This window comes from Cupressus sempervirens, chromosome 6 (genome assembly GCF_028749045.1).
Source record: "Cupressus sempervirens isolate cs-2001-9-10 chromosome 6, ASM2874904v1, whole genome shotgun sequence".
NCBI classification, from domain to species: Eukaryota; Viridiplantae; Streptophyta; class Pinopsida; order Cupressales; family Cupressaceae; genus Cupressus; species Cupressus sempervirens.
Window position 1 is genome coordinate 516,771,787 of NC_143123.1, and position 11,334 is coordinate 516,783,120.

At 34.0% G+C, this 11,334-nt stretch overlaps 1 protein-coding gene across 1 annotated transcript; it reads right to left on the reverse strand.

The window, feature by feature from the left end:
- Positions 1–8,293: 8,293 nt before the first annotated feature.
- Positions 8,294–10,600, reverse strand: LOC149553289 (cytochrome P450 76C2-like). Its single transcript, XM_089788762.1, has 2 exons — positions 9,561–10,600; positions 8,294–9,104 (listed from the first exon to the last, which is right to left on the reverse strand). Exons 1-2 carry the CDS (start codon positions 10,497–10,499, stop codon positions 8,463–8,465), a joined length of 1,581 nt encoding a protein of 526 aa, XP_089644888.1. The 5' UTR covers positions 10,500–10,600; the 3' UTR covers positions 8,294–8,462.
- Between the last annotated feature and the right edge of the window lie 734 nt (positions 10,601–11,334).

Genomic DNA, 11,334 nt, shown 5'->3' on the forward strand with positions numbered 1-11,334 from the left:
CCAACCAAAGATCTCATCATGTAAGCAACCTCATCTTAGCCACAATCAAAGAAGAAAAAGAAGTAGAAGACTATAGAAGCATTGGCCACTGATTCCTCTACTGGTCATATGCTAATAGAGATAACAGAGCCTCAGAAAGAGGGTAAGTTTCATGAGCTGATTGCTAATGATTTCTAGATCAAAATTGTCAACATTGGTATTCCTATGCATGGTTCCATGGTCAACATTACTGGAAATATAGATGGAGTAACTAAGACGGGGGGGGGGAGCTATACAGAAAAATGTTGTAACTTGATAAATGTAGTGTATGTTATCATTAACAGAACTTAAACATTCACAGTGATTAACATGCAACCATGAAGAAAATAACATGAACACATGAGACACCATATTTAATGTAGAAACCCAATATGGGAAAAACCACCAAGTAACTAGCTATTGATTTTCACTCTTCTAAAGTGAGCCCTATTAGGAGCCAACCCTGTTAAAGGTTACAAAACACAGTGTTAAGTGTGACCTTGTTAAAGGATTTAATCACGCTGCTAGGAGTGGCCTTGCTAGAGGACTTTTGAACAATTCAATAGAACTGTCACCTTGTTAGAAGATTTACAAAATGGTTGTTAAACCAACTCCATTAGGAGATATAGAAATCACTACAATGGTGAAAAAGTAACAATGACTTGACCTGAATGAGATGCAATTGAATTGCTGATACAGATCTCTATTCTACTTTACTAGATCCTCTCGAATCAAATACAACTTTGCTGCTCCTCAAGGATATCTAATCCTTCTTCAAAATTTTCTCACACTTTCCTCTTCACATAATCACCACGCTTACATGCTCACTCATTACATTTTAGAATTCACAACTTGACCTTTTATTTATACCTTACAAATTGTCAAGTCAGCTCATTTACAAGTTACAATTACCAATAATCATTACATTAGTCGGCTTCAATCATTACATGAAACAATTAAACTTTATTTCCCAAAACAATGAAATCCTTCATTGGCTGACCCTACTTGGTAAACATTGCTCCAGAAATGATTTCTAGTGTTAATCAACTGAAGCTCAGTGAACACTGCGAACTTTGCAATATCCTTTGGAGACCGAGTGAACTTGGTAAACACTAACTTTTCTTTGGTAACCTTGTGAGCTCGGTTACCACTGACTTCTGCCACAAAATCCTTCAACGCCCGAGTGAGCTTGGTAAAAGGTGTTTCCATAGAGTAACTTTTAGGAACGCTCGGTAGACTCTAGAATTTGTTTTGCTAACCAACTGAGCTCGGTAGACTCTGTCTGATAACTGATGTGACATTTGTGTAACATCAAAGATAACACACAATTGAACAATTGTATCCAACAATCTCCCTCTTTGGTATTGATGGCAACACAACATGTCATAGCGGATGAAATTTGAAAACAAGTCTTTTTCTGATAGAACATTTCTCCCTCTTAGATTTTATGCCACAAACTTCTCAAATGCAGTAATCTCCCTCTATAAAGGAATTACATAGCTTCTTTTCAAACAACAAAATCTTCACAAATAAATTCAAATTTTAGAAAGATATGATAGTACACTCTCCCTCTTTGACAACACATGCCAAAGACAACACAAGCCAAATGAGTAACAATGTACCTTGAGTACTAATTCATATGCAATGTATCCATGACTATGCCGCATCAATTGAAAGATCTTCAACTTGGTTCCTTTCGATGCATCACTAAAAATTTATTTTAGTGAGCTTCAGATAGGGGAATGACCCCTAGCTTACCACTTAGATACAATAATGCATCCTTAGGTAATGGATTGGTGAATATGTTAGCAATTTGTTCCTTTATATGGACATATTCCAATCTAATCTCCTTATCTTGCACCAATTCTCTGACAAAGTGATACTTTATTGCAGTGTGCTTGGTTTTGGAATGCATTACTGGATTCTTTGATATGTTAATTGCACTTGTATTATCACAAAACATAACAACTGGTTCTTTGATCTCAACCTTCATGCCTTCCAACAACTATTTAAACCAAACAATATTAGAACAATTTACTACTGCTGCAACATACTTTGCTTCTGCTGTAGATTGGGATGTACAATTTTGGATTTTACTTGTCCAAGAAACCAACCTCTTTACAAGAAAGAATGCTCCACCACTTGTACTCTTTCTATCATCAATGTTTCCTGCCCAATCAACATCAATAAACACTGCTCCAGAAATGATTTCTAGTGTTAACCAACTAAAGCCCGGTGAACATTGTGAATTCTGCAAAATCTTTTGGAGACTGAGTGAACTTGGTAAACACTGACTTTCCCTTGCTAAACTTGGGAGCTCGGTTACCATTGACTTCTACCACAAAATCCTTCAATGCCCAAGTGAGCTCGGTAAAAACTGTTTCCATAGAGTAATTTTTAGGAACGCTCGATAGACTTTCGAAATCAATGAATGAGAAGATTGTAGATAAAATAGAAGAGTTAAGGTTAGAGAAAGAGGTACTCAAGGCCTTGAATAAGGAATTGATGGATTACATCAGAGTTGCACTTGGAAGTACCTCTACAAGTACATTTGAACCAAGTGCAGAGAAAAACAAGAATTTTCTATTGAAGCTACAATAGGAGAGGTAATTTGGTAAAGTTGGTTGTGCATGGATTGATCAAATGAAGGCCCAGGGACCCCTCTCATTGAGAATCTTGGAAACCTACTATTAGACACTAACAAATTGAGGAAAGCAACATCCAATCATCAAACTACGATGCACAGAGCATAAGAGAATTTAAAAAAGAAATTTTCCTTGTTACAAGAGGTAATTGATATGAAAACTAACGTTGCCATGACCCATGGGATTCTCAAAATAGGCCAAGAACCATTAATTCATTGGAAGCAATCGTTGGAACTCATAATGGAGAGCTCAGTAAGATCCGAAAACAAGCTAAAAGATGTGCATGATTTAGTGTAGAAAGTCATTGAAAATATATTTGAACATCTAAAGGTATTGCATACTAAATCATACATCACCAATAATGGTCAATTGGTCAACATTGAACGAATGAAAGCCAAATTCCTAGCATTTGTAGAAGAAGCGACTAATCCATCCAACTTCTAGATGTCAAAGACCCAGAAGCTTTCAGTGGCACATTCCATCCTAAGGCATGCATTGAAAAATCTCCAATCAAAGATTGCCAGTGTTGAAGAGATGACAGAGATGCATGATAATTGGATGATTCAAAATGATAACATTATCATCCCAAGCATCAATGAACTGAATAATGTAACTAATGCAATGATAGCATACAAAGCTAAGGTTGTGATCCCAAAGAAAATTTGATGCTTTGACACTCTCTTTGACAAATGTCACCTCTTCTCTTTCTCAAATTCTACTATTGTAGTCATTTTTGGTATTCTCCTCGTAGGCTTAGACTGTGTAATAGATGATGACTAAGTCATCCTATTTTTTATATCCATCTGTTCATAGATTCTCTGCAATGTAATCATCAAATGTAACTGGCCATCCCTAAGAGGCCTATAAATGTAACTTTTTGAGAAGATTGACAAATTATTTTGTGGGCAATCTCTTGTAGCTAGGACTACTATGTGAGGCTTTGAGTCTACTTGTTAATTTTGTTGTTCATTTAGTTTTTGTATGGTACTTGGGGATAAAATGTGTTGTGAATGAAAACTGAAAGATTGCAAATAAACTTGGTTTTTTTGCTTTCATTTCAGTAGATTGTAAGCTTTACTTTCTTTGCTACAATATTATCTTATTCCCCTATTTTTTACATGTTAGTTCTTATACATTTCATTGTTCTATGAGAAGTTTGGGATTTGTTACAATCTTGCACTCAAAGGTAGAATAGATTGCATTTTAGGTATTAGATGGGATCAATTGTGACTCATATGCATTTGTAGTTGCGGAGGTTGTGAGTCAAAGTCTAAAATCGCCTAGATTGTTTGAAGTGTTAGGCAATCTGGTTATACCTCTTCTGCTCTCTAGTTAAGAGCATACCCCAAAATCTAAAACAAATTCATTGCAAATATTTGTATCATAAGGGAGTTGTACCTTTCAATTCAGGGGTCTTTGATAGATCACTACATTGGCTCATTCTATCATTAACTGTTATGTTTTCCAACACTTTTGGGCACATTAAGAGTCAAGGTACAAACCAAGAAACTAAGACAAACTGTTAACTAACACTTAAGAAACTCAATTCATGCATTAAATACTCCATCTCATCAATCCTTATATTTTATGCATTTTGACCAATTCAAAAATTCAACTTTGTTGGCCTAAAATCTTGATTCTTTCACAAACTATTTAGATGTTGACACTTAGTGATCACTACATTCTTCGGCTCTATCATCACTGAGTAGCTCAATTTGTATTGTTTTATCTAGCTCAGTTTATACTGGCTCACTCAGCCTTTACTACACTTTTTCGCTACTACATTTTCCTTCTTCATCTCACTCAATAACTACTATCACTTGTGTGATACTATTATGCTCGACTATCTTTTAAGTTGCTTAATCTTCTACTTCAACTCCTTCATTGACCTAGTAAACTAGTACTTGGTCAAGCTTGTGTTTTACTCAATTTCTCTTCTACACTTAATACAATGATCAAACAACACATTATCTTGTCACATACTAATTGATCAAGTGCTCATTGTAATTCCAACATACTTACTCCTCTTTACTCAACAAATTAACTAATTCATCTAATTATCTCGCTTTTCAAACCCTCTTTATCAATCAACTGATATGGCACTTTCCACTGTTAATAAATGTCTTACTAGAAATGTTTGACATTGATGAAAACATAAGAATTGTTCCAATTGTAGTTTCCAACAATTTATAGAAAAAAGACATGGCATTAATAGTAGTAGAAAAAGATTAAACATGTTTCCAGAATTGGATATGTTGTTAATGAGACTAAATATTTTTATAGATGGATAATATTGTAATGAACAAAAAGGAACCTAAAAGTTTGTTGGAATATAATAAATTATAAGAAAGAAGCAATCTAGATAACTTTTTTGAGAATTTTTTTATTTCCTATAGCTCATTGATCTATATTCTTCCTCCCTCCCCACCCCCTACCAAAAAATAAATATATGCCTTGCCTACATTATACGAAAGCATATATGCCTTTCCTATTAACCAATTGATGGATGCACATACATGCATACATATATGTATTGAGGCAAGTCTCTAAACATTTGAATCATAGCTACTTGACATAGTTTAAGGGGCTACAACCATTTCAATGAGCCCTAACACACATGAGAAAAGAAATACCTTGATCACAATGTAGCAACTTTCTATACCTAAGAATATCTATCAACCTTTAAACTAAGATAATCCTAAGAATGTCTTGATAATCACCTCATTATAACAATCTATACACTACTCAACTTATAATTTATATTAAAATACCCTATTTATAATAGGATGACCATCATTTGGACATGTGGTTCACAAAAATAATCACTATGCCACTTTATACATAAATGGTCATAAAGCTAGTATCTCTATAAAATGACAACCATGCAAAACCATTAGACCTAAGGACGATAAAAAATTAATTCATGTAAAGTGTTCCTTGTTACTAAATTACATGCATATTGTGTTAAAATAGATGAAACTCATAAAAATGAATTCCAACTTCTCCATAAGATATATTGCTTTGTGTTTTAGAGATTTTAGGACGTAAGATAAAATTGGCTTAAATATATAAACTATCCAATAAGGACTCATTTCCATATTGCATGGGTATCTCTTAGAATATCCTAAATATCAGACATGATCCCATATGAAAGGTTTATAGAACAATATACTTAATATTCATATTAAAATATATGTATATAATCCTTAGTAGATATTAAAAACTTGTAATTTGATACATAGATTATTCTTCACCTAAATTCAATAACCTTCATTATATATATATATATATATATATATATATATATATATATATATATATATATATATATATATATAATGAAAATTATACAAGTAATTATTATCTTTAATTCCAAATGCTGCTTATAAAATGCTAGATTATAGAAGTTATGTATTACATAGCCCTCTAGATAATTGTTGTATTGTACTAAATCATACCAATAATTAATACACAAAATAGCCTCACAATTATTGGGGGAGCATAAAGTAAATATGCTTTAGAGATTTTGTTAATCATTTCCATCTCAATGAAATGAAATTTAAGTAATCAACCATCTATTAAAAGTCCATATCTTAAAAATGAATCCACTTAGACTATTTGTCATATGAATAATATTTACTAACCTAAATCAACGTATATTAAATTTAAGATGGCATTTGTAAAAGTAAAAAAATTCTTATCAAATTGTACATTCAATCATATCTTTTTCTTAAAAAAATTAAGAGAACAAAATCTACCCTATTATCTAATTGAAAACATATATCAATTCTTACATTTTAATCTTATATTTTTGTATTATTTTAATTTACAAGAAAAAAGTATATATTATTATTAAAAATGTATGTTCAACATAAAAATCAAAGATATTATTTCATAAAAACAATATAAAAATTAAAATTTGTAATAAAAGAATGTTAAATGCTATTTTGAAAAGGAAAAGAAAAAAGAAAAACTAAAAAGGTGCATAATGTATACTATTCTCTATATCTATACTAGAGCTTGGGTAAGAAACTGAAATAGGTGCATAACACATTATTCTCTATACTATACTACCCTGCTAAAACAAAATAACTAAGAAACTGAAACAGGTGCATAATGCCTTATTCTCTATACTATACTACCCAGCTAAAACAAAATAACTAATATTCTTTGTCACTCAATTTTAGAACCATTTTAAAGCTCGAGGTGTCTATTATCCATGTAATTGTAATGATCTCCTATGATGAATTAATATCCCACAACTAGAGTGTTCTAGTACAAATGTGCCCATCGAAGCATTTTGTCAAACAGTTCAAGTGCCTTGTCTATGCTACTGTGTTTTTCATAAATCCTACAATCAAATCAAATAGATTGCATGTGTTGTTTATGCCTATGCATTTTGCACACAAGTCTGCCACGATAGTTGCAAATTGTGTGATGGGTTTCCAAACCTATTGCAAAGATTCCACTTCCACTTGAGAAATGAGTATACATGCAAAGGTTGCAAATAGTGGCTTTACAAGTGCAAATTGCATTTGGTTGGATGTCTCAATATCCTTTTCAACAAATGAACTTTGCACATATCTTTTTTTATAGAATTTGGTGAGATTGCATATCTTTGAGGCATTTGACAATATAATTCCAATTAACTATGATGTTTGGTGATGATTTCCCTCTATTGTGCTCTAATGGACCTCCATTTTGTGTTCCACAGTTTATGTTTTGGCACAAGCTGAGAGTTGGGTTCAAATCTAAACTATTAGGGTGGGAGAAACACTTTGATATAGAGATCCCATAGGAGGGATAAATAATTTCAAAATTTATACTTTGAGCGGAAGTATAGAAAGAGTGGGTTGTTTTGGGTCCCACCACTTAAGTTAGCACTTTGAGTGTGCCTGTCAAACTCGACCTCCTCTTATGTGTTGTCACGTAGCTAGGTAGAACTCCTTGAGAAGACTATCACTATCAAGACTTTTACAAAGGGCCATAGAAAAAAGAGTTTTACAAAGGACCATAGAGAAAAGAGCCTTTTCCATCTCTTACAATCAGATAGTTACCTAATTCTATCTGCACTAAACTTTTGACAATTTTCAGAAAAGATTTAAGTTCATACTAAGAGCCTATCAGGCTAAAATAGTCCAAATTAAAAATAAATCAATTTAACATTAACAAGCATTAGTTTTTTATAAACACTTTCCAACAGAGGAAGTTTTCCATTTCAAATGTTCCATATTAGCAAATATAGTGGCAAAAACCTCATGGCTATAAACATTTCAAATTGAATATATATCGAGTTTCATTGATAATTGGCAAATCTTAGTTTCAACAACATACATACTTGTTTAGATTGTGAAGTGTAACCAAACATATAACTTTAGTCTATTATGATTAAAATTTTAATATCAATAGTAACTATTGTCAAAAAAAAATTAAAATTGATATATATATTTATATATCTTGCTTCGAATAAGTAGAAACAACGAAAATCATCTTTCACAAACCTTGGTTTTCTCAAAGAGTTATATTATTGTTACTAGACCAAATTCATTGATGTGAGAACTCTTGAAATCCCCAAAAATAAATCTTATATAAACTGAATTATAAAGTTGTAAACCATATGAAGCAAAATCTGGATAGAACTGTGAAAAGGTTTCTATATATTTATTTACCTTTAAACATTATGATTAAAGAGGAAATGCTAATGCAAAAATTTCCATATCATATTGACTTCAATGGCAAAATTCCTGCAATTCATATAGATGGTATGAGACATTGGCAACAAATTAACAACAGATTGCCTTATTGCTGAAAGTACATGTTATGCTGAAGGCGTGGTGTGGGTATTGCTTCTAAATTTTGACGCTTCTTCAAAACCACTCCAAATAAATAGTCCATGTCCAGTTCCTCCGCGCTCGTTCCATCAGGAAGGCTCCAATGGAATGAATGGACTAGTGAAGCCAAGATCAAATGAAGCATCTTATCAGCTAAAGGAAGCCCCAAGCATATTCTTCTCCCTGCCCCAAATGGTATTAACTCAAAATCATGTCCCTTAAAGTCCATCTTAGCCTTCTCACCCTCCATAAATCTCTCTGGCATAAACTTGGAAGGCTCTTTCCAAACAGCAGGATCCCTACCCACTGCCCACACATTAACCCACACCTGTGTGTCCTTGGGAATCACAAACCCCTCTATTTCACAAGAGCTTGTTGCTCTGTGAGGAATCAGAATAGGACCAGCTGGATACAATCTAAGCACTTCTTTCACCACTGCATGGAGATAAGGCAGATGATCAATGTCATATTCTTCCACTCTTCTACTCTCACCCACAACCTCATCCAATTCCACTTGGAGTTTTTTCATTTTATCTGGATTATGAATGAGTTCTGCCATTGCCCACTCTAGAGTTCCAGAAGTAGTGTCACTGCCGGCCATCAAAAGTTCCTGTGACAATCAAAACACCCATATCTAAGTTCACCCCAAATATGAACTTTGTGTACAAATCCAGCCAGAAATGATATCAATTTCAAATTTTATGTAAAAAGAAAATTAAACTTCTATTTATACTTCTGGGTGAGATTGTGTGTGAGCTTATCATCATCAACGTTTCATGGATCATACTCTATGATCCATGAAACGAGTATGATCCATGAAACGTTGATGCTGATAAACTCACACACAATGGATTAGATTGTGTGTGATAAACTCACACACAATCTTTATCACACACAATCTAATCCATTGTGTGTGAGTTTATCAGCATCAACATTTCATGGATGAAACGAGTATGATCCATGTAACGTTGATGTTGATAAACTCACACACAATCTCACCGAAAAGCATAAATAAAATAGAATATCATGAATTGTAGAAATCTGTTACAATTAAAATTGAACTTACAAAAAATATTGCTCTGATATCTGTGAGACTGAGATCCTGGCCTCGCATATCCAGCAGGACATCCAAAAAATCCTTCTCCGTCTCATATCCATCCATGGGCTCTCTGCTTTTCCTCGCCAATCGATTGCTTATCCATAGATCTAAAAAAAAATGAGCTCGTTTTAAATTGGCTCCTATTTTACGGCCGATGCCACCAAGATCCAAAAACCCAAGCCATGGGAAAAAATCAGCCAAATTGGGTCTTTCACAGAGCTTCACCCATGACATAAGAGCGTTAGTGAACTCCACACAATCGGGATTACTTGGGTCAACTACCTTTGCACTGAACATCATACTACTTATCAGATTCATAGCCGTGTGGAATATTAAATCGGCAAAGTTCACTCTTGTTCCGTTCAGAGAGTTCTCCTGGAAAATCAGTTGAATCATTTGGGAAACCGACTCTGTTCTGACATGCTGCGAAGCTTGGAGTTTCTTGGGGAAGAAAAGCTCTGCGGTACAAATTCGTCTGAGTTTTCGCCATTGGGATCCATTTTGATCCCAAATTATTGAAGACTTGTAGTAAGAGAGTATCTTCATTGCATGAATGGGGTCTCGCCCAGCAAGAATGCTGTCGTGGGTTTTGAGCACCTCTTCCGCCATGGCAGCAGAGGATGCCACCACTGTTGTTTTCATGCCAAGAAAGAGTGTCATCAAGGGGCCATATTTCCCAGAAAGGGCAAACAGTGACTCATTGGGTTTTTGGCCAAGCTGAAAGAGGTTTCCTACAATGGGCCAAGCAGGTGGCCTAGGTGGAAGAAGCAGCCTCTTCCTGTTTTTCCTCCATAGTAATACAGAGATCAAGATCAAAACAATGCTAACAAGCCCATAATAGCAGTCCAATAGATGGCCATAATAGCTTTCCATGAGAACAGATGAGTACCAGCAATGAGGTTTCATTGCCGCATTCCGCTATAGTCTTAAAAATGGTTTACTGTCTTGGAGGTCATTAGATATCCCCTGCCATAAAGTCAATAACATGATATTTCCACGGTGCAAACGACAACTCAAAATACCAAATACGGAAGAGACATATGAATGTGAATGTGAATGTGAATGTGATGAGAGAAATCAATGGACGGCAAACAAATGTGACGTCAGACTAGATAAGTCTCGTGATATCCACGCATTCAAAATTAATCTGCGATAGGTTTAGAGTAAAATAAGCATAATTAAATTTCTACGAATATGTGACCTTTTTTCAAATGTCCAATTATTCAATAGATGAATAAACTTAAAGAACTTCAAATTTGATCCGATCTACACACTTCAACACTTAAGAAATCTGATCTACAGCAGCAAACTCATTGAAATTCTTATGAAAAGATTAAATAGATTTACAAAACCTTGAGCCAAATCTGTTTTCTCCATAGAAAACTAATTTGAAATAGTGTCATTGACAATCAGAAATAACTTCACCCCCAAAATCAGCTACAGTTCCCTCAAAAGAAAAACCAATGCAACAAGTCACACGGCAGGCAGCCTCAAAAAATGCTGCCCTCGCTCTTATGAAAACAAACAGAAAACATAAGCCTTCCCCAAATTGCTATACAGATGCTGAAACAAATTATTAAAAATCAGTGTTATACGGGAATTAATTCACAATAGATGTTTACGAAGATGTTATGATGGGATAAGTTTATAACATACGACACATGGGTTATTTTGAAGATGTTATATGACTAGATACTATTTTGGTAGTATAAAATTAGGGAGCAAATGTCTATAAAGGGGT

Excerpts from the sequence above, each read along its gene's own strand:
- LOC149553289 (XM_089788762.1), bottom strand. The coding sequence starts at position 10,499 with ATGAAACCTCATTGCTGGTACTCATCTGTTCTCATGGAAAGCTATTAT. Across the intron at positions 9,105-9,560 it reads ATATCAGAGCAATATTTTTT|GAACTTTTGATGGCCGGCAG; the intron begins GTAAGTTCAATT and ends TGATTGTCACAG.